This window comes from Macaca thibetana, chromosome 19 (assembly GCF_024542745.1).
Source record: "Macaca thibetana thibetana isolate TM-01 chromosome 19, ASM2454274v1, whole genome shotgun sequence".
Lineage (NCBI taxonomy): Eukaryota > Metazoa > Chordata > Mammalia > Primates > Cercopithecidae > Macaca > Macaca thibetana.
In genome coordinates, this window is record NC_065596.1 from 52364819 (window position 1) to 52386558 (window position 21740).

The 21740-nt window shown below is 35.3% G+C and overlaps 2 protein-coding genes across 17 annotated transcripts in view; one reads left to right on the plus strand and one right to left on the minus strand.

Moving 5' to 3' along the window:
- Positions 1-21740, plus strand: part of LOC126943623 (cytochrome b-c1 complex subunit Rieske, mitochondrial) — a 1156760-nt gene that overhangs the window by 377944 nt on the left and 757076 nt on the right. The window lies entirely within an intron of this gene.
- URI1 (URI1 prefoldin like chaperone) overlaps positions 1-21740 on the minus strand; it is a 92337-nt gene that overhangs the window by 31873 nt on the left and 38724 nt on the right. For 2 of the 9 annotated variants that reach the window (XM_050772557.1, XM_050772554.1), the window contains exon 2: positions 13315-13349. The exons of 3 other annotated variants lie outside the window; for them this stretch is intronic. In XM_050772557.1, the coding sequence (XP_050628514.1) occupies positions 13315-13349 (35 nt within the window). Of the gene's footprint in view, positions 1-4160; positions 8696-10286; positions 14084-21740 lie in introns of those variants that run through there. 4 more of the 9 variants (XM_050772563.1, XM_050772560.1, XM_050772556.1 and 1 more) reach the window with 4 other exon arrangements.

Below are 21740 nucleotides of genomic sequence, written 5' to 3' on the forward strand. Positions count from 1 at the left end.
CAAAAGCTTTATTAAAGCTGTTCTTTTGATCAGGTGTGGTGGCTCACGTCTGTAACCCCAGCACTTTGGGAGGCCCAGTAGGCCAGGTATCATAAAACAAGCTAATCAAAAACCTAATTTTAGCAAATTAAAGATTAATGTGGTTTTTAGTTTTAAAACCCTGTTTTTATAAAGTTTAGCAATGGCATTATTCTACCATACATTTATTGAAGAATTAAGACTCTTCAGGGACTTCGGCATTTAGAAGCAGAATACTCAAATTTTGAGAATTACTGTTTTTTAAGATACAAGACTCTGGACTAAATAAAATGCGAAAATTAAGGGAGACAGTAAAAGAAGGCCTGATGTTTGGAGAGAAGAAGGGACTCAAGATGAAGACAGAAGAAATTATTTATTTTAAGACAGTCTCTCTCTGTTGCCCAGGCTGGAGTGCAGTGGCACAATCTCAGCTCACTACAACTTCCACCTCCTGGGTTCAAGTAATTACCCTGCCTTGGCCTCCCTAGTAACTGAGACTACAGGCGCATGCCACCAAGCCCAGCTACTTTTTGTATTTTCCATAGAGATTAGGTTTCTTCGCCATGTTGGCCAGGCTGGTCTCGAACTCCTGGCTTCAAGCGATCCCCCCTGCCGCAGCCTCCCAAAGATGCTGGGATTATAGGCGTGAGCCAACACACCCAGCCGAAAGAAGAGATTTAATAAAGCTTTTGAGTGAATAGATACTGGCTGTGAAGTTGAAATCATGAACATGAAATTTGATCAGATGCTTTAGTCCTCATCAGAAAACTTTAGACTGAAAAATGTGTCATCAGCTCTTCAATTATTCATAATAATGTGATTAAGGTAAGAAAGAATCAACTGGGGGTAGAAGAAATTAAGTAGAGATAACACAAAAGGCGTTTCAATGTGGCTTAGGAGTCTGTTTCTTGCTATATCAAACAGAGCTACCAAGTAAGTAATTTCAAACAACCAAAAGGTGTAAGTAACTCTGTAGTGGCAGAGATGATCGTATTTCCATGCTATGGGCCTTACTCAGCTCTTAACACCTGCTGGAAATGAACAGCCCTTCTTTTTGAGTAATACCAGGCAGCAGCCTATGCCAAGATGCCCGTTTTCAAACTTTCGCTGGAGATTGGGTTTCCTGCTAAAATACAGGCTGCGAGCAAAACTACAGCGCTGAATTTTTTTGAAGCAGAAGGATGTTGTCAGTTTTTAAAAATAACAGAAACAAAACTCACCAACTCAGCAAGCAATTTAAAAGAACATGTAGACATTGTCAAACTGAAATCAGGATAAACTGCAATGTAGGTAACAACTCTCCAGATAATATAAATGACTGCGCTATACACATCACAGAATTGGTTTCAGCTTACTGCTTAGTTCCCTGAAGCAACAGTAGCATAATTAATAAAAAAATTATCTCAGCCTTAAGATCTTAAGAAATTTCACATATGTATTATTTGACATATCCTATAATAAATGTCACTTATCAATATTTTTCTCTTACAGAAGACAAAGTAGAAGGAAGATGGAAAAACCACATAGCAAAAAGCCAGATCTCCTCTATCAAGATGAGGTAAGCAATGAGTTTGACCTAGCTAGGTCTTCTGACCTGCATTCCTTCACGAAAGCTTTCTTGTTTTCTAGTGTGCAACTGCTTTTTATAAACTTTCCCCAAAAAAAATCCTTTTCTATAAATAAATATAAAACATGTTTTATTCTTTTGTTTAAGGCAAAAATCCTCCTCCTGGAAAATTTTTATATGGAAAAAATGGCAAACAACTTCATGCACAAGGCTATGTACCAGAAAGAAGATGGCTTTGAAGTCAGACCAGAGAGTGAATCCCAAGCTCTACATGCAATTCACACAAATTCACCTTAGTCTTTGTATCGTCAAATGGCAAAACTGGACTAATACTTATCTCACAGGTTCAACAGAATTAAATATAAAAGGTCTAACACACTGCCCAGCGTGGAACATCTACTATGTTGGTTCCAAAACTCAAAACTCATTTTTTTCCATGAAGCATCAAAAATACCAATTCCAAAACTTTCAAGAAAGACTATTACCCACAAGATTTCACCAACCAACTTGATACAAATAGCGTAACTTGCTGAAAGACAGTACGGCTGAACGTAACCATTCAGGGGCTCTGGAAACAGGACTGGTGTGAGCAGTCAACGGGAGAATGTCTCCATAGGACTGACTAGCATAGTGCCTAGACAGTCAACACTCACTATTAATAACACAACACTAACAGCTTATTTACGTTTCAGATAAGTAATTCTGCAAATGCTCAAGGACTATATACACCAGCCTAGATATCTAAATGTTTCTATGAATATTAAGAAGCTACTATTAAAGTTATCATTCAATAGGCCTTATTTTGGTAACAATGCGTAGGAGAAAAAAAAGAAAAAAAACTTCCTCACAAAACATCTCTTTTGTACATTAAAAGAAGAGTAGGTTCAACAACAGGTAATACCAGAGATCAATGTCAGTATTTCAAGTCAAACATATTCAGTTTTCAATTTATTAATAATTCTCTCTAGCACAAAAATGTGGACATACTGGAGAGCAGTTTAAGATTAGAGTTGCTATTTATAAATTTTGAATAGTTTTCTAAAAATATAAAGTAGATCACTTAAAATGCAGCCCATGCAGAAATCCTTTATGAAGGGAGGCCAGGAGGAGTCAAGCAGTGTCTCTGGAAGAAACTACAGCTTGAGGAACAACCCTCTCTCTCTAAAGGCTACATTCGTGGAAATGTTGGGGACCAAACGCTTAGTCAAACAGCGATCTCCAAATAGTCTCTCTATTATTTCAGGCTTAAATAATCCTGTTAAAGATCACAAAGCCTAGGCAACAGAAAATACGAAAGTTATGCTAAGAACTAATGCATTACTGAGGTAAGTCTAGGGTCTTTATTCATAACAAAATTTGATCAGTTTTTTTTTTTCTATTTTAATAATTAGAAACAAGTAATTAATTTTTGGACACAGGAGTCATATTACAGTAACCAAAAATGGTAATTGCTTAAAATAATTTTCTTCACAGGAAAACAAAACCCAGATAGAGTTAAGAAACACCTCTCCAGCCTACTTAAAATAGCTAGACCTGCTTCTTTGGCTTCAACATAATGGATCCTTATAGATTAGGTTCCACCTTCAACTCTTAATTTTAAATTTTTTTCCAATATCCTCATGCAACATTCCTTATAGAAAACAAGAACTAAAGCATAGGTATAAGGCATCTAAGAAACTTTAACCACCTTCTTCTGAATCTTGCTAATCATGTGTAATACGCCTTTTGAGAGTACCTTTTGTTTTAAGGAAATTAAAAAAAAAAAAAAAAAAGGGCAGTAGGGATGAAGACCATTAACACAACCACAAGTTAGCCTTACCCTCAAAGGATTAAGATCAAGACAGACCCCATGGGAAACAGCTCATTTTCATAAAATTGTAGAAAGTAAGAGAGAAATCAAGTTAAATGAGGTATATGCTCAAGTATTTAGGGGTGAAATACACAGATGTCCACAACTTACTTTGAAATTCATCAGAAAAAAATGGATTAACGGATTAGGGTACAGACAGACAGGTGATCAAGATGCACTCTTTCGTATGTTTGAAATTTGTCATAATAGAATTTTTTAAAGGGACGAGGAAATACGAAAGGGATCAACATTTTTAATCCTCTTAAAAGTGACTGACAAAAATAACACTCTATGAAAAAAAAAAAAGTCTACATCCTTTGAGGCCAGGGATAAAGACTCCAACCTTTAAATAATCAAAAAGGGAGATAAAACTTACATCAGGTTGAAACAATAAGACTTTGCTAATTTTACTTTAAAGTAGGAAGTTAAAATAGACAGCAAATACTAACATTGAACCAGTTTATTTTTAGAAAAAGAAAAAAAACTTCTATCATTCCCTTTTCCTTTAACTAACATCCTAAACAGACAAGCAGAAAATACTGTGAGATGCCTAAAAGGGGAAAAAAGGAAAAAAATTATATATAAGTATTAACATCTGAGTTAATCTGGGACAGAGTTACATTTTTATTTTTTAATTTAGGAAATGATAAAACCCAAAGATTCTGGAATATATACAAGTAAATATATAACCTTCTTTAGAAATAATTTTTAGTCTATTATACCCACCCTACAACTTCCCATCAAGCATCCAAAAAAGCTTTGTTTCAACTGAATCCACCATTTATTGAGCAGCTCCTCTACAACAAGCCTATGGCATATGCTACAGGGATCATCACTCACACATAGCATGCCTTTCTGATTGTTTTGCAATGCATCTTTGTCAAAGATCCACTAGCTTGAAGGATGCCTGGCTTTTCACCTCTAAAATCAAGAAAAGAGAGGATATTAAGTTTGGGCATAGATTCTATAGAGGTAAAGAGATGTCCTCCAGTTACTAAAGCAAGAAATAATGATTTTTTTTCAAAGTATCCTTTTAAACAATCTAAACAAATTGATAAAGTTACATTTTATTAAAAAATTATTGAAAAAGGGATCTATATTGTTATGCTTTGTGCAATTTGGTGGGAAAAGGAACACTCCTCATGGAAAATTTAAATGTACCTGAATTAAATCAATAGCATTAGACTTTTTTTCTAAATGGTCATGGCAAAATACTTAGTAATTTCAGTTGATGTAAGTAACTGAAATGTACCACAAAATTCAGGCAGAATGGTGGTATATTCCTTTTTTATAACTCTATTATACCAAGGAATTTATGTCATCAGAAGATGCTGATGAAATAATCTATGTTCTTTATATCTTATGAGTCCACCAGAAAACTTTACTATTAGACACAGATACCAAGATTAACCCACATATAAAAACGTAATTTTTCAAGTCAATGAAACAAAATTATCTTTCTCAAGTCAATGAAACAAAACTATCTAAAGAGAGATGCAGCTAACATTCTACTAGATTTCTTCAATTTAACTTTTCAACAATGAGAAAACAGAGTACAATGGATAACATAGTAAGCCTGGACAGAAAAATCTGTTCTACTATTCTCTCTACAACAACCATACACATGTGTTTGAAGATTTGTCAGTTACCATAGGTGCCTGTGTCTTCATTTATTACTAATCTTTTGCTCTAAGAAAATGAGAGATGAATTCAAAGTAAAATATCTTAAAAATTAAGTAAAAACACATTCATCTAAGTTTGAAAGAAATATCCTAAAATGCCTAATTTTTACTGATGAGTTTATAGGTAATTTTTGTTCTTTTTATTTTCCAAATTTTCTATAACTAATATAAGTTCCTATTACAAATCAAAGGGAGGGATCTTTTAGAAAAGGTGTGATGAGTTTGTAGCTGACTTAAGCTTTGAAAGTTTGTGCAAATTTCTGATTAAATCTTACCATAATTCATAGGTTTTGCTACTTTACACTTTCTATATTTTCTTTCTAAAGCATATTTTAGAAAAAAGTAATTTTGTGGGTTTTCTTAATTACAGTAGCAATTTAAAAACTCCTTTAGGTCACTGATCCCTATGAGAAACTAGAAAAACTCTAGACTCTTCCCTGAGAGAAAGGACTCACATTTTACATATAGTTTCAGCAGAGGCCCAATCATACATCCCACCGGGTTAAAGTTTCTCAAGAGGTTTTACAACAGTGAAAACTGGCAATCCTGGTTTTGATCCTACCAAATACTTAAAAATTCTCAAAATTACCAATTGACTTAAAAGCAAAACATGAAAACCCTCACCAATTTGGTCATGAGTTCAATATGAATTAGTAAAAAGTAAATTATAGGCATGCCTCAATTTTTACAGCCTGTATTTCTCCCGAGTCTTACACCGATACCCACTCCAATCTATCTTTGGTATAGTGGAATCTGGACTTATATTTCTCAAAATAAGAACAAGCACTCAGGATTATCACCGAGTGATGTGCCTCTCAGACAAGCACTGTGGTTGTTGAAATATTTACATCTTCATCCTCAAACAGGACTCTGTGCTTAAAGAGTTTTACTGGATGTTACTCTTCATTAAAAAAAAAGGAAAATGAAAACAAGTAAAAGTACAAAGAAGTACAGTTTTCAAACCTCATACAGCGGAGACAAAGATAAAAAATTATGAGGCACGCCCAAAGCAGTAAGCCCTAAGCCCTTTGCCTCAGTCAGATACTCCCTGGACTTAAGCTGGTCATGGGAAACTGAACCAAATCATAATGACACTGGAAACACATCATCATCAAAGACTACTCTAGGTGATGGGTTGTGATTAGGGCTTTTTTAAAATAATAGTTTAAAACTCTTCAGGGGAATCTTTCAACTCTCCTATAACATGTAAGTTTTCCTTTCATTTTCAGAAGTGCGTTAAATATCAAACTAGTTAGTTGCTTCCAAAAACATGACATAAAAGCTTGAGGACTCCTATAAGTAATAAATTCTAATCACAAGTTAAAAATCATTTAACTCTTTAAAAAGAGAAAGAAAAGAAAAAAGCATTTACAGTTTGACCTTAGTCACATAAATACACATACAGAATTAAGAAGCTAGAGGGAATAAAAGGGAATGTTTTAAAAACAGGGAGAGAATTCATTTCTCTTTACAATTATGAGTAAATTTATCTTTATTCCTTTCTTATTTCAACCTTTCCATAACTAAGCATGCATTCATTTTATATTCAGAATAAAAATTTAAAAACCTAATTCAAATTAAAAAAAAAATTCTTTAAACATTCAACTTTAATCTTTTTTTTTTTTGCCTCTTAATTTCTTTGAAACATTACACACAAGAGTTCCAAACTTACTTAATCAGTAGCCTATGTACTAACTCACACCATTTTTTTAAACTGTGCACAAACTTAAAGAATGACAAAAAGATTTGACATATATGATTCTTCCCTCTTATCCCTAAGACTTTCATAAACAACTGCAGAAACTCCAACAACAAAAACATGTAAAACTTCCAGAAAGTTTGCAAGTTGCTCTCTGCTCCACTCAAGAGGAGGAAAAAAAAGGGAAAAAAAAAAAAAAAAAACCATAAAGAAAAAGCCCCAACAGAAGGCTCTCTACAGAACAGTGACTGAAAACTTTGTAGTCAGTAAAATACAGACTCCGAAAAACAGTTTACAAATCTACCTAACACTGTAGAACAAAGTCATCAGCTTTTACAAGTTTTAAAGGTATGCAGATCAATATTTCAAATATTATACATAATAAAATAAATGTTATATAGCCATGTGAAGGCAACTCAAGAAAACAGTTTCAGGTATATTAAATATACTGTAAACCATGGCATTGTTACAATGAAATCAGTGCTTCTGTGCACAAGGAAAGCCTCAAAAACATGAGACATATAGACAACTATACAATGTGTGCATAAAACAGGTATCTCCATCCCGACTGACTGATAGGAAAGAATAACTCCAACAGAAAAAAAAAGAGAGAAAATCAAATCTTCACCTGAGATTTTTACCTATACAGGTATGCTTTCTTGGTTATTTCCTACTATATGCTTTGACTATAAATTCTAATAGAAACTAGTTACTCTTTTCCTCTGAACAATTTTTCTTGTCCAGTTTCCTGTGAAAGATAAAAAATTTCAAGTATTTGCTTTAGACTCTCTCGAAACTCATATGCCGAAGTGTTTTGGAACTTTTATGTCTAAATTTAAAGTATTCTTTCCAAAATTAAACACCTGAACAAAGTATCTTCTTCTATATTTAAGTCTGCTTCATGTAATTTCAAAGATACCTTTACCAAAAATCCTTTTAAGATAAAGGAAGCAAGGCAATAAATTTTTTACAACTCACATGCATACGATTTACAATTGTAAGTAATGCCTAACATAAAGATGATCTGCCAGGCATCATATGTACTATTTCATTTCATTCTCACCAGTCAACATAAAGGACAGAGACTTCCTTTTTGTGTGTGCAGGACTTATTCAGTAAAGTCACTGCAGTGCATTAAAAATGACCATTAATTCTTTTTCACGCCTCCTCTCAACGGGTGGGTGTTATCTTCCCACCTTGTGAATCTGGCTGGCTTTGTGAGTTCCTTTGACCAACGTAGCTTTGCAGCTTCCATTCTTGCTGCTCTGAGATGCCCACAGAAAGTAAGCTGGATAAAAGAGCACATGGAGGCAAAGGCTCAACTAACCACCAGACTTGAAGGTGAGCCATTCTGGACAATACAGCTGACCGGCCACCAACCGGCTGCAACCAAAGCAGTGAGTCCAGACAAGACAAGCAGAAGAACCACACAGGCGAGGCCAGCTTAATACGCACACCCACTGAATCATGTGCAAGCAAATGGTGGTTGTTTCAAGCCTCTAAGTTCTGGAGTAATTTTACTAAGGAGCAATAAAATAACAGATATATCATCTTAGCAAGGATATATTTTGAGTTACAGAGTTGTACTCTGGGTGATGTAGCAATTATTTATTAAAAAAACAATAGTTCCAGGTCTCATTTAGTAATCCTAAAAGTTAAACGTTTGACACACAGTGAAATCTATGGAATGAGGTAAAGAGGAACAGTTAGTTAATGATATAGGGTAAATATAATATTAAATGAACAGGTACAATCTGATTTCATTTTTGTCCAAAAGGATGGGAGCCATATATAAACATGTAGGTGAATACACACACACAACACACACACATACATACACAAAACACTTATGTTATGCAAACCATTTCTGAAAAGATTTATGAGAAATTGGTAAAAAAAAAAAAAAAAAAAAAAAAAAAAAAAAAGCTTGCTTCCAGAAAATAGAACTGAGGGGTCGGGTGCGGTGGCTCACGTCTGTAATCCCAGCACTTTAGGAGGCCGAGGCGGGTGCACCACCTGAGCTCAGGAGTTCAAGACCAGCGTGGGCAACACGGTGAAACCCCCGTCTCTACTAAAATACTAAAAAAATTAGCCGGGCATGGTGGCGTGCACCTATGATCTCAGCTACTTGGGAGGCTGAGGCAGGAGAATAGCTTGAACCTGGGAGGCAGAGGTTGCAGTGAGTCGAAACTATGCCATTGCACTCCAGCCTGGATGACAGAGTGAGACTCCATCTCAAAAAAAATAAAAAGAAAACAGAACTGAGAATTAGGGAGGAACCTATACATCATTTACATCCTTTCATACCTCCTAAATTTTGAAACATGTAAATGTATTGCCTAATTAAAAATTTTTTATTTAAATCCTAAAAAGTTAATATCTACTCTTTCTCAACACTTAAAGACATATGCTGAAATATTTCCAGATAGAATATGACTTAGATTCATTTCAAAATTGGAGGTGGGATAGTCAAAATGGTTTTTATTAAAATGTCAAAAAATAACAGATGTTGGCAGGAATGCAGAGAAAAGGGAATGCTTTTACATTGTTGGTGGGGATGTGCAGCCACTGTGGACAGCAGTTTGGAGATTTCTCAAAGAACTAAACTGAACAACCATTCAACCCAGCAATCCCATTACAGAATATAGACCACCTTAAAAAAAACCATTCAGCCAAAAAGATACATGCACCTGTATGTTCACTACCGCACTGTTCACAATAGCAAAGACATGGAAGTCCCCATCAACAGTGAGCTGGATAATAAAAATGTGATACATATATACTATGGACTACTACATACCCATAAAAAAGAAATATTTGCAGTAACATGGATGTAGCAGGAGGCCACTATCCTAAGCAAACTAATGCAGAAACAGAAAACCAAATACTGTATATTCTCACTTATAAGTGGGAGCTAACCACTGGGGACAGACGGACATAAAGATGGGAACAATAAACACTGGGGAATACAGGAGTGGTGAGGAAGGGCAGGGGCAAGGGCTGAATAACTGCCTACTGGGTACCATGCTCACTATCTGGGTCATGGGTTCAATTGTACCTCAAACCTCAGCATCATGCAATGCACCTTTGCAACAAACCTCTACACATACCTCCCAAATCTAAAATAAAAGTTTAAAAAAAAATTGGAGGTAGGAGTAGATGGCAAGATAAGATGTTGCAATGAAACAGTTTAGAGAGAATCATGAGTTGATGATTATCAAAGCTGACTGATGAGTACATGAGGATTCACTATACTACCTATCACCTCTTATTTGAAATTCTTCCTAACAAAAAGTGATTTAAAAATATTAATGTAAAGCTATAACAATAAATCACAGAAACCCAACTCTCCATCATGACAAAAAATAGAATGAACACTAAATATTCACGAATATTTACAAAGCACTGGCTTTTTATTTGTCTGACAATTAAAATTTTCAAAAGAGGTAATGAGTTCCTATTAATACTTACTGAGTGCCGGGCAGGGTGTTCTATAGACATGATCTCATTTGATCTTCACTACAACCCTGTGAGTTAAGTAGTATCATCATCACTTTACAAGAAAAAACTGAGACTCTTAGCATAATTGTTCAAGGTCAAAACGCTAGCAAATGACAGGATTCAAATATAGGTCTGTGACTCCAAATGCCATGCTCTTTAAGGAAGAATTAAAAAGAAAATTACAAATAATCCACAAACAAAATAATCAGCCACTAGTGGACCAAACACTGGGAAGTATCCTCATACTTTAATGAGATGACAGTGTGTGGATTTCAAAATACCTTATTTCCTGAGTTAGGTAAAAGGGATTATAAAGAAAAAAATTTGATTAAAAAACATTTTTTAAATCCTCACTAAACTGAAAACCATTATTATTAGCTCTAAAATAATGTTGTACAAATTCTCATCCATTAGGCTTGAATCTTTCCTTATTATCTGTTATTAATTAAACAAATATAAATGTCTTAGTTTACCAAAGTTCTAGGATTTAGTTAATTTTCTCAAAGATTTTTTGGGGTAGATTCTGTGGTCCCAGACCATTTTCACTCCTATCTTTCTACAAATATTTTTACTCCCTGTCCTACATTTTTTTAAACAAAAACCAATTTAGATTATTTCTGAACCTAGAATACACATACTTGTTCCTTAAAGAATCCTTTAAAAAGTATACAAACAAGCATAAACATCACTAGCATGAGAATGCATTTTTCAAACCATATATTTTGTTCTACTTTATTATATTGGTATGTACCCATAAAGAATAGGAGCTTAACAGAAATCATATTTTAGATAGGCTAATACCAAGGGTTAAATAAAAATTAAAGCAACATGCTTTTAAAAGTAGTGTATGAGACACCCTAAGAATGGCTCCAGCCTCTGAACTTCTGTACTTGCTTCATATCTCCAGAAATAGCACAAAATTGTTGTGATTTCCCTGTTTAATGTCCGACTGTGAATTCTTCTATGGCAGGGTCTTGCAATTCCAAACAGCAGCACAATACTGGCAAATGGTAGAAACTCAACCATTGTTTAAGGAATTAAGAGAATGCAAAAATGTCACAAGAATTCCACGACTCTCCCAAACAGCAATTTCCTGGCTTTCAGCGAAACACACACTTTGGTTTCCATTTTTTAATATAATGAATTGATGAATTTACTGGCCATTCAGATTTGAGCAATATACCATATATAGATCCTATTAAAAGCGAACAGAAAAATCTGTTTCCTGAACCAAACCAGAAATAATTCAGAGGAAAATGCAAATTTTAACTGGAAAAAAATAATTTTAATTTTTTAATTTATAAAGTACTATATTACTTCAAGATCCGTGTAGGCAAATATGCTAAGCTTCTACAGTTTAGAGGATTTTAAAAAACTGAAAAGTGAAATTGAGGGTCACATGAACCTGCCATGAAGTAAATGTCACATTTCTGTCTCTGCTCACTAGACTTGTATACTACTAGAGTATCTGTAAACTAAAATGTTATATAGAAAATAACCACATTTCTTCATTTACTCAAACATTTATCAAGTGCCCATTTTATGCCGAACAGCAGGAGGGGCTGTGAATAAAAGGATGAAAACGTGCCCTTATCCTTAAATAACTCTCTAATAAGAATCTTATAAAACAAACCAGAAGCAAGTTACCATTCACCCATTTATGTAAACTAGTGTCTATTCCCAGTGAATACCTTTCCAATTTCCTGAACTTCTTGCCAAAACCAATAGACAGAAGTCCACGTTAATAAAACTTCCCCTGGAAATTATTTGTAAAATGGGCCACTCTGACTAAATGTGCAGGTAAAAAAATTCTTTAGCCAAGGACTTGTATTTCAAGTTTTAACCTGAACTGAATGTATAATGAAAGGCAAATGGTCCATTATGGAAATGCTGACAGACTCACACCACCAGTGGAAGCAACTACAACGATGCATTTATTGAAAATTAATGAAGTCCTGAATTTTTATTTATAAAGTGGATATTATTAGTTTTAGATTATTTTCTGCAAGCCAATAGTCAAAATTTAATAAGATGATGTGTACAGATTGCACCAATTTTCACTCTTATCCACTGCCTGCAGCCTATGTGCATTTAAACCAAAAAACATTTGATATACACTAACTATAAATTATTTCCTTGGAGATCTCTCAGGCATGAAGAAAAAGCCTCTTAAAATAAATTTAAAATATTATATGCTTGATGGTGTATAACCAAAGGTTTAATCTCACCACTAAAGGGGCAGTTACCATGATTTTTGCAATAACCCTGCAGACAATAATCAAGACAGCTCCTGTTGTTCTCTCAGTAAAATCTTCGTAAGCACAGCATGGATATATTGTAATTTGATATCTGTAAGATCAACAGCTATACCTCATGACAACTCATAAGATTTTATTCACCATTAAATTGAGCATTTTCCTCAGAAGCCAAAGGAAAGTGTGTTATTTACCAAACATGGTCCGATTAACTATAGATTAGCACATTAAAATAGATATGCTTTCTCTCCAAAAAAAAAAAAAAAAAAAAAAAAGTACAATGAAACAAGCTCTCAAAAGTAGAAAATTAGATTTTTTTTTCAAACTTTGGGAAAACATTTCTGTGCCCTATTTCCATCATTATTTTAAAGTAACTGATTCCCATTATTTTTCTACTAAAATATAAGAAATATCCTCAAAATAGAGCTCTCTATGTCACATTCAAAAATGTCTCAGTCTCCAATTCATAATGATATTAATATTATTCTAACTTAAAAAAAAAACAAGACACTTAGAATAAATACAAGCGGTAACACAACATCAGGAAATCAGAAATATGTAATTCAGAAAAGGGTGAAAGACAATATGAATTAGTATCAAAGGCATTCAAAATGGAGATTACTAGAAGAATTAAATTACTAGTCATACATACACACACACACAAACAGTAAACACATTATTTAAACACAAGTAGGTTACCCCATCAGTATTTCAGAAGTGTAATAAAACCATCTTTCACTCACCAATGCTGGATTCTCTCTTGGCAGTTAGTGACCACCTGTCATGAAAACAGATAACTACTCATGAAAAAACAGAGCTATGCACAGAGCTACAAAAATCAGTGTATCTGAAAACTAGAACAGTGGCTTTACAGATTTAATAGCATCTCAGTATACATTTTTATTTGTCAAATGCACAGAGATGTGAATGTTAGTTTTTAAGCAGCACACTTTATCATAACCCTCTAATGCAGGCTGATAACTGCAGAACAAATTACAGCTTTCTGATTCATACTGTGGTACAAAACCCGCTTCATAACTATTAGGTGACATATGATATAAGATAACTAGTATTTTGTACAATCTACAGACCTGTTTTCAATATTACATATTTTGTAGAATACGTAAATGTTATAAATAACAAGAAACCAATGTAACATCCACGTTTCGTCAGTTAAAAAAAAAAAAGAAATGACAGTAGTGAAAATATTTTATTTTGTCAGTATATCTCCAAACATTTTCACCTGTAATTTTTATTCTGACGCATTAAAAAATGAATTCAGTGATATTTTTCTACTACATTTTCAAGAAGAAATACTTGGGATAAGGAGATGCTCTGAACAGCTCATTTGTTCCCCCAGTGAATGATGATAAAGATTGTAAGCACTTCACAGCCAGTTTAAACTATGTTTATAATACTAAAACAATGAATTTAAGTACAAAAGTTATTTGTTTTCCTTGAAGATGTGTCAGTAGATTCTCAAAATGCTCAGAAAATAAGAAGACTAGTCAATAAAGAAAAATGCAATTTTTAAAAAAACACTATTTTTGAATGACAATTTAAGAATTAACACTGTTTTCAAGGATTGCTAATTATCTACTTTTAAATTACCTATTAATAAAAATTTTAAACAGCAGTCTAGAATACCATATACCACTTTAGAGACAGAGAAGCTAGAGGATGAAAGCCAAAACGCTTAAGACTAGGCCATGACAAAAAGATAGCAGCATTATCTAGTTTGCAAAATGCTGCTCTAGTTCACTGCTCTAAATACCAATATTATCTCTTGTATATGCTCAATGTTTCACCACCCCCTCCCAGCAAAAAAAAAAAAAAAAAAAAGATTTTTTTTTTTTAGACCTGTCACTAAATTCCTCTATTATAACATTTAATTCCTGAAATAAATGTCCTCTTTTGGGACATTTTAAATACTAAGACAGCAATCCTGTACCAAAATACATGCTATAATCAGAAACCCAACCATACTACACATTAACTCATCATCCATTTTAGAATGAAGATCTCTCAGTAAGTATCAATCACATAGCAACACTTAATAACAGTGGCAATATATAATAGAGTACTGACTTTACATCTGGAAGAGCCAAACTAAAACTACATCAATCCATTTCACTGTTTCTGATTTGGCAGTAATTACAAAATAGACAAATAGAATTAAATGTAAATTGAAAAAGGAAAAAAATGCTCATGAAATCCTTTTCATAAAGTTCCTATTTAACAACCCCATTAAAAGATGAGACCCAAAAACAGTCAGGATGTTTTCCAATCCCAATGCATGTGTTTCCAAGCATGAAGAGAGCCAAAAGCACAGAAAGCAAAGCCCTGCAAACCATAAGAGCAGAATGTTCATTAACCTCTACATGATAATCCTTCCGTAGCTGCATATTAACTAGTTACACATTCATAATCATTTACATTATTTAAAGGACCTTCGAGGAAATCTTCTAAGCTATATCCATTAGTGACGGTGTTAAAGGTTATAGAAGATAGTCTACCTAATGTTTCCAGGAAGCCTTTTTAATTAGTAAATATGTAAATTTGGCACATATGCTTTTTATGTTTAAGAAACAAGTCACTGGTAGAAAGGCATGTGTTCTTGCCATCACTCCCCATAGTCTACCCTCCACTTTGTTCCGACCATACTTGCCCTGTTCCTTTTACTTCCCTTAAACAGTCTCCCTAGGAAGACAGACCAACACCAAAATCCATTTCACAACGTACAAGAGAAATTTTAACTGCCAAAATGCTGCCTTACATTTTAAAGTCTTTATTAGTTACATATAGTATTTAGAATATCAGACTTCAAATAAACACTATCCAAATGGAAACTAAAGAAGTGACATGCTGGAAATCAGAAACAAGGGGAAAGATGAAAGAGGTAGATATAAAAATATATAGACTAGCCTTCTGATGGCATGTTTAGGTTATCTTTGCTTATATAAAAGATTTATGGTCCACCTACTTGCAAAAAAGATTTTAGCCCAAGCAGTTTTATTATATTTAGAGGGTTTTTTTGTTTGTTTGTTTCAGTTGTCTTCTATTTTACAGCAAGTTATTCAAAAGAAAAAAATTAGTAAATTTCGGCCGGGCGCGGTGGCTCACGCCTGTAATCCCAGCACTTTGGGAGGCCGAGGCGGGTGGATCACGAGGTCAGGAGATCGAGACCATCCTGGCTAACACAATGAAACCGCATCTCTACTAAAAATACAAAAAAAATGGCCAGACGTGGTGGCAGGCCCCTATAGTCCCAGCTACTCAGGAGGCTGAGGCAGGAGAATGGCGTGAACCCAGGAGGCAGAGCTTGCAGTGAGCCGAGATCGCACCACTGCACTCCAGCCTGGGCGACAGAACGAGATTCCATCTCAAAAAAAAAAGAAAGAAAAAAATTAGTAAATTTCTACAACTCAGAAATTTTAGAAGGTGTTATAAAAACAAATATTTTCCCTTAAGTTAAATTATTCTAAATAATCTTATTTCTCCTGAAAGGGGACTCAGATTAATTACTTTACGTATTAAATTTTAAAAGTAACCATGAGACAGTGAGCCTTGTTCTACAAGAAACACTTGAAAACCACAGCAAAAGAAACAAAAACATTTCATTACTTTGTTATCCTCCACAAAAGTATGACCACAATGGAGGAACAATACTAGTTATTTTTTATTTTTTAAACCTGCCAAAACATGCCAATAGCGCCCCTAAAGAAAAAAAATCTTATTGTATTATTTTCATTTTTCTTAAAAATAGTTAATAGGCTTCAACTTTAAAATAACTGAACTAGTAAATTCTTTAAAATAATGACCTCATTTACACTCAAGAATTTATAATAAAGTATGTACCTACATAGAAGTGCAGCAGTAAGTCCACAGCAAAGAAAAAGAACTATGAGCTGATTTATCACTATTTAGGAGACTTTACCAACAACCCAGTGGCTACAAAGTCATATGGTATTCATTCTTTGCAACGCAAAACTGTCTTTAACCTATGAGCAATAACAGGTCTACATTCCAACACTGCATGTTACAAAACAAACCGCAAAGATTTCGATGAAGGCAGTTTAAATCTTTATTTGGAGAGGAAACCTCTGTATTCAGAGATGAAGTAACTTACCTAATATTACACAACTGTCCAGTAACTGGTAAGAGATGAGATCAGTTTTAAAACCAAGTCTTTCTAACAGGGATTCTATCTAATCCTAAAGCGCATAGTCCCTATACTGGCCTGCTTCCAACCATCATGCGACTTACTAGATAACAGCAGAAAAACACTGGTTACAGCTGCAGTCTTAAAACACTGACTGCTATTGCTGTTTCTCCTCCACTAGTTAGTTCCTCAGTCCCACACTCACGAATAAGACCTTGCCAATCATGTCAGTAAAAGCAAATTCTGTAAGCTTAAGTTCACCAATTTACTAACATTATTATAATCCTTATTTCTTCCAATGCCTCCTACAGCTCCTGACCCTTTCTGATGAAACAAGTAAGTATAAACACCACATTTCCCAAGCATCATTTAATAGTATATCTGCTATGTTTAGGTGAAGGTGGAAGGGTAATGTGCTAGCCCCACAATTACTACCACACCTCATCGTATTTTTAAGACACTTATACATTAACAGGGTTAGACACCCAGAAGGACAATGATGGACAGCCCACCCAACAATATTTTTCTGTTCATTCGTGTCCAGCTAACATACACATACTTTTTGTTACCAAGGGTTAAAATAAAACATTTGATAACTTTTAAGGTCCACAAATTATATGGAAGACAGGAATAATAATTTCTTAGCTGTTGCTCCCCAGAAGCTGCTTTTTAAAAATTATTTTATAAAGGAGAGCAGTAACATGCAGTAAGATCTCCAGTACTTAAAATTTTTATTTGTGCTATTTATATTGGTGACAGACCACAAGAGGGCATTAACCTATGAGTTTCTAAGGCAAGTTAAATACAACTCCACATTAAAACTAGACTGGAACAGAAAGCCTAAAAGGTCAAGAGTACTTCTTCATCTTTGATACTTTCCTCAAAAATGCTTCACCTCTAAAACTTTTCTCACAATACTGCAATTTTAAATTCTTCCTGTATGGGTTAATGTATAATATAACAGTTTGGGAATTGTGCTAATCAGAGCTGTCTAAATTTATATAGTTTGCTTCTCTTGCTAGACTGTGACTTCAAGACAGATCTTACTATTTTGGTTTTAAAGCTGCTGAGTCAAAAAGAAAATAGTATCAGCGGGAGCTGAAGCCAATAGATACTTGACATACATGTTAGTGACAGTTACTTAAAAGCTGAAAATAATTTCTTAAAAGATAGATTTGTCAAGTAGATATATAAACATCATTACCAAAGTATACAAAAAGTGTACTTTCAACGAAACTTATAAAAATTACAAATCTTTTAAGTAAACCCCTTTGCAAAGAAGGGAGGAATTGACTACAGGTTCCTAACAGGAAAAAAGCAATAAGCACTGGGATAAACTGCAATAAATTGAGTGTTACTGTATAAAAACCACCATAGGCCGGGCAGAGTGGCTCATGCCTGTAATCCCAGCACTTTGAGGCCAAGGCCGGTAGATCACATGATGCCAGGTGTTCAGACCAGCCTGGCCAACATGGTGAAACCCTGTCTCTACTAAAAATACAAAAATTAGCCAGGGCGTGGTGGTGCATGCTTGTAATCCCAGCTACTCCGGTAGCTTGAATTGCCTGAACCAGGGAGGTAGAGGTTACAGTGAGCCAAGATCACACCACTGCACTCCAGCCTAGGAGAAAGAGGGAGACCCTGTCCCAAAAAATAAATAAATAAATAAATAAATAAACCACCATAAAAGTAAAGAAAACCATTTCAATTTTAAACAAATTATGTTCTAAATATGCTGAAAAGCAAAACTCTAATGAAAGGTAAGTCCAATTATATGGAGCCACTTCTGAAAACACTTAAATGTTCTTATTTAAATTTTTTTTTTTTTTTGAGACGGAGTCTCACTCTGTCACCCAGGCTGGAGTGCAGTGGCACAATCTCGGCTCACTGCAAGCTCCGCCTTCCAGGTTCACGCCATTCTCCTGCCTCAGCCTCCCAAGTAGCTGGGACTACAGGCGCCCGCCACCAGGCCCGGGTAATTTTTTTGTGTATTTTTAGTAGAGACAGAGTTTCACGTGTTAGCCAGGATGGTCTCGATCTCCTGACCTTGTGATCTGCCCACCTCGGCCTCCCAAATTGCTGGGATTACAGGCGTGAGCCACCGCACCCAGCCCTTATTTAAAATTTTAGCTAATATGGAATCAAAAGTCTCCTTAATCCTTTCCTTTACGTTTTAGCCAGATTCCTCCTACACAGGCTTCTAAGGCATTTTTTCCTGTATTTCAATCTAGTCTCGTTTTACACAAATATCGGACTATGTCTAACGTGCTCTGGCACTGTACATCTCACTCCCTTGTTGGCTTTACCTACAAACTAGGCTCTTTTTTACTTTCAATAATCCTTACTCACTAATCTTAAGTATTCTAACTATTACCGTTTTCTCCTATTGGAAATATTTTAAGAGTGGTGACATATACATTCAGTAATATTTCTAAGAATGAAGACGTTTACATGTTTGGAGGGTTTTTGGGGTTACTTGAACTAGAGATCCAGGAATTCTAACTGTTCTGGCTGAAAGCTCCATGAGGTAGGGGCCGTTCTCCTTGATCCACCAGCACTCACCTGCCATAAATAAGCAAGCAACAAGTCCTCTTAAAGAAGCACAGGTCTACTATCAGCCAAAAACCGCAGGAGACGTTTTTCTGTTTAGAACCTTATATATTTTAGTCAAGTCATACAGTACATATATATCTCTCTCTCTCTCACAGATATATGTCCCTGTAGTAAACATAACATTTGCAATGAAACATATGAATATTCAAAATGTAATAAATGCCTCACCCATATCAGTTCCAGTTTTGTCAAAAATGAATATGCCATAAACTTAAGAATAATTGTGTTTTCAGTGCTTTTCAGGCTTCTGATTGCAGATAAGAAATTGTGACCTACATTTCTGAATCTGAAATACTGCCTGAATTGCACCTTGCATGCCCACTGTTTTACCAGAGATATCAATCATTTCTTCTCCATTCACATACCTTCCTCATAGAAACCGTGCCCTTCTCCCATAAAGAAAAGAATCCCATTTCTCCATCTGTAGCCACAATGAAGGGAGAGGATAGATACCTGCTGCTAACTGGACCAACCTAATTTACTTTGGACATCAGAGCCTGAGGTAATTACAGATTCTGGTTCTAAAAGGAAGACCACAGTGGGATCCGCACAAGCTAACCAACCATCTAAAGCAGCTGATATGGGAAACAACAATAAATACAAGAAAACAAAACACACAGACCCAAAAAACTCCTACCTTTGACTCTCTCCTGACTTCTTACAGTAAATTATTTCATAATTTCCTAACCATTTGTATGATATGCAACTAAGAAAACTTTAGAGTAGTAAACTTGCCACACAGATTAGGAGGAGAATGTACCTGTGAAGGGCTCAAAGAAAACAAACAGCCCACCGAAGAGTAAATACAAACAGTTTAAAAAAAAAAAAACACAGGAAAATACCCTCCCAGGTAACAAAAAGTCAAATTAAAGCAATCTCATTTAGCATTAATTAAAGAAGTACATTTTTATTTTAAAAAAACACCGCTGGCTGGGCGTGGTGGCTCACACTTGTAATCTCAGCACTTTGGGAGGCCAAGGCAGGTGGATCACCAGGGATCAGGAGTTTGAGACCAGCCTGGCCAAGATGGTGAAGCCCTGTCTCTACTAAAAATACAAAAAATTAGCCAGGCATGGCGGCAGGCGCCTGTAATCCCAGCTACTCGGGAGGCTGAGGCAGGAAAATTGAACCTGGGAGGCAGAGGTTGCAGTGAGCCCAGGTCACACCATTGCACTCCAGCCTAGGCAACAACAGCGAAACTCTGTCTCAAAAAAAAAACAAACAAACAAAAAAAAAAAACTACCACTGTCAGTGAGACTGTAGAAAAAATCACAAATCACACTAAATCACTGCAAGTAGCTATGTAAATTCAAAACTCAGTCTAGACTTCTACAATACCTCCAAGTAGGACAAAAAGAGCTTGTAACTCTCAGACAGTAGAAGAGACAGATAAATACAAAAATTACCTCTTTAAAGGCACCCAAGAGCTGCCAAAGCAGTGAGGACAAGAGGGACTAAGGATTCAGAAAGGGGAGAACTGTGGAGAAGTGAGCTGATCATCTGAAGCCACTTTTTTCTCAGACAAGAGGAGGCATAGGCAAGAGGTTGAGAATTATGTTGGGCCCGCAGGAGACAGCCATGGCTAGCAGACAGAAACAAGCAGAACCTTGTGCAGTCTGACAAGGCTATACGGTAGCAAAATGAGAGCGCAGGAGAGGTCTTAAGCATACAACTGGTTTCCCTCCCACGATATCTGTCAAATGCTGAGCTGTGAAGGCCAAAAAGATAAACCAAAACTCTGAAAAGCAGAGCTCACGATCAAACAAAAATTAGAGTTCAGAAGCCTCCAAGGAAATATAGCGTAGTGAGCAAAATCAAGCGTCCAGATGAAAGCCTGAAGAAACCAGAAGCAGATGCCTTACGAAAACAACAACCTGGCCTTCACTCCACCCAGTACCTGCCTGGAGTAAGGTGACCAGCTCCCACTGCATCTGCCTCACTAGAAGAAAGGATGAGCCTTTTCCAGAGGAAGTTATCACCTTCAGGAATATCTACAATCTTTAAAGACACAATCCCAGGATTTAGTCAAAAATAACTACGATGCCAAGAAACAGGATCATATGACCAAAAGTCAAAAGAAAAAATAAAACAGAACCAAATACACATGCAATCTAGATACTGGTGTTAGCAAACAATGATTAATACGTTCAAGGAAATAGAGGAAAAGATAAAAGGAACATATTTTAAAAATAGCAATTTTCGCTAGAGAACTGAAATCTACATGAAGAAACAAACGAAAATTCTACAACTGAAGAACCAAAAATTAAAATAAATGGCATTAAAAGAAGATTAAACAGCAGATATCAGTATTTTTTTTTTTTTTTTTTTTTTGAGACGGAGTCTCACGCTGTTGCCCAGGCTGGAGTGCAGTGGCGCGATCTCGGCTCACTGCAA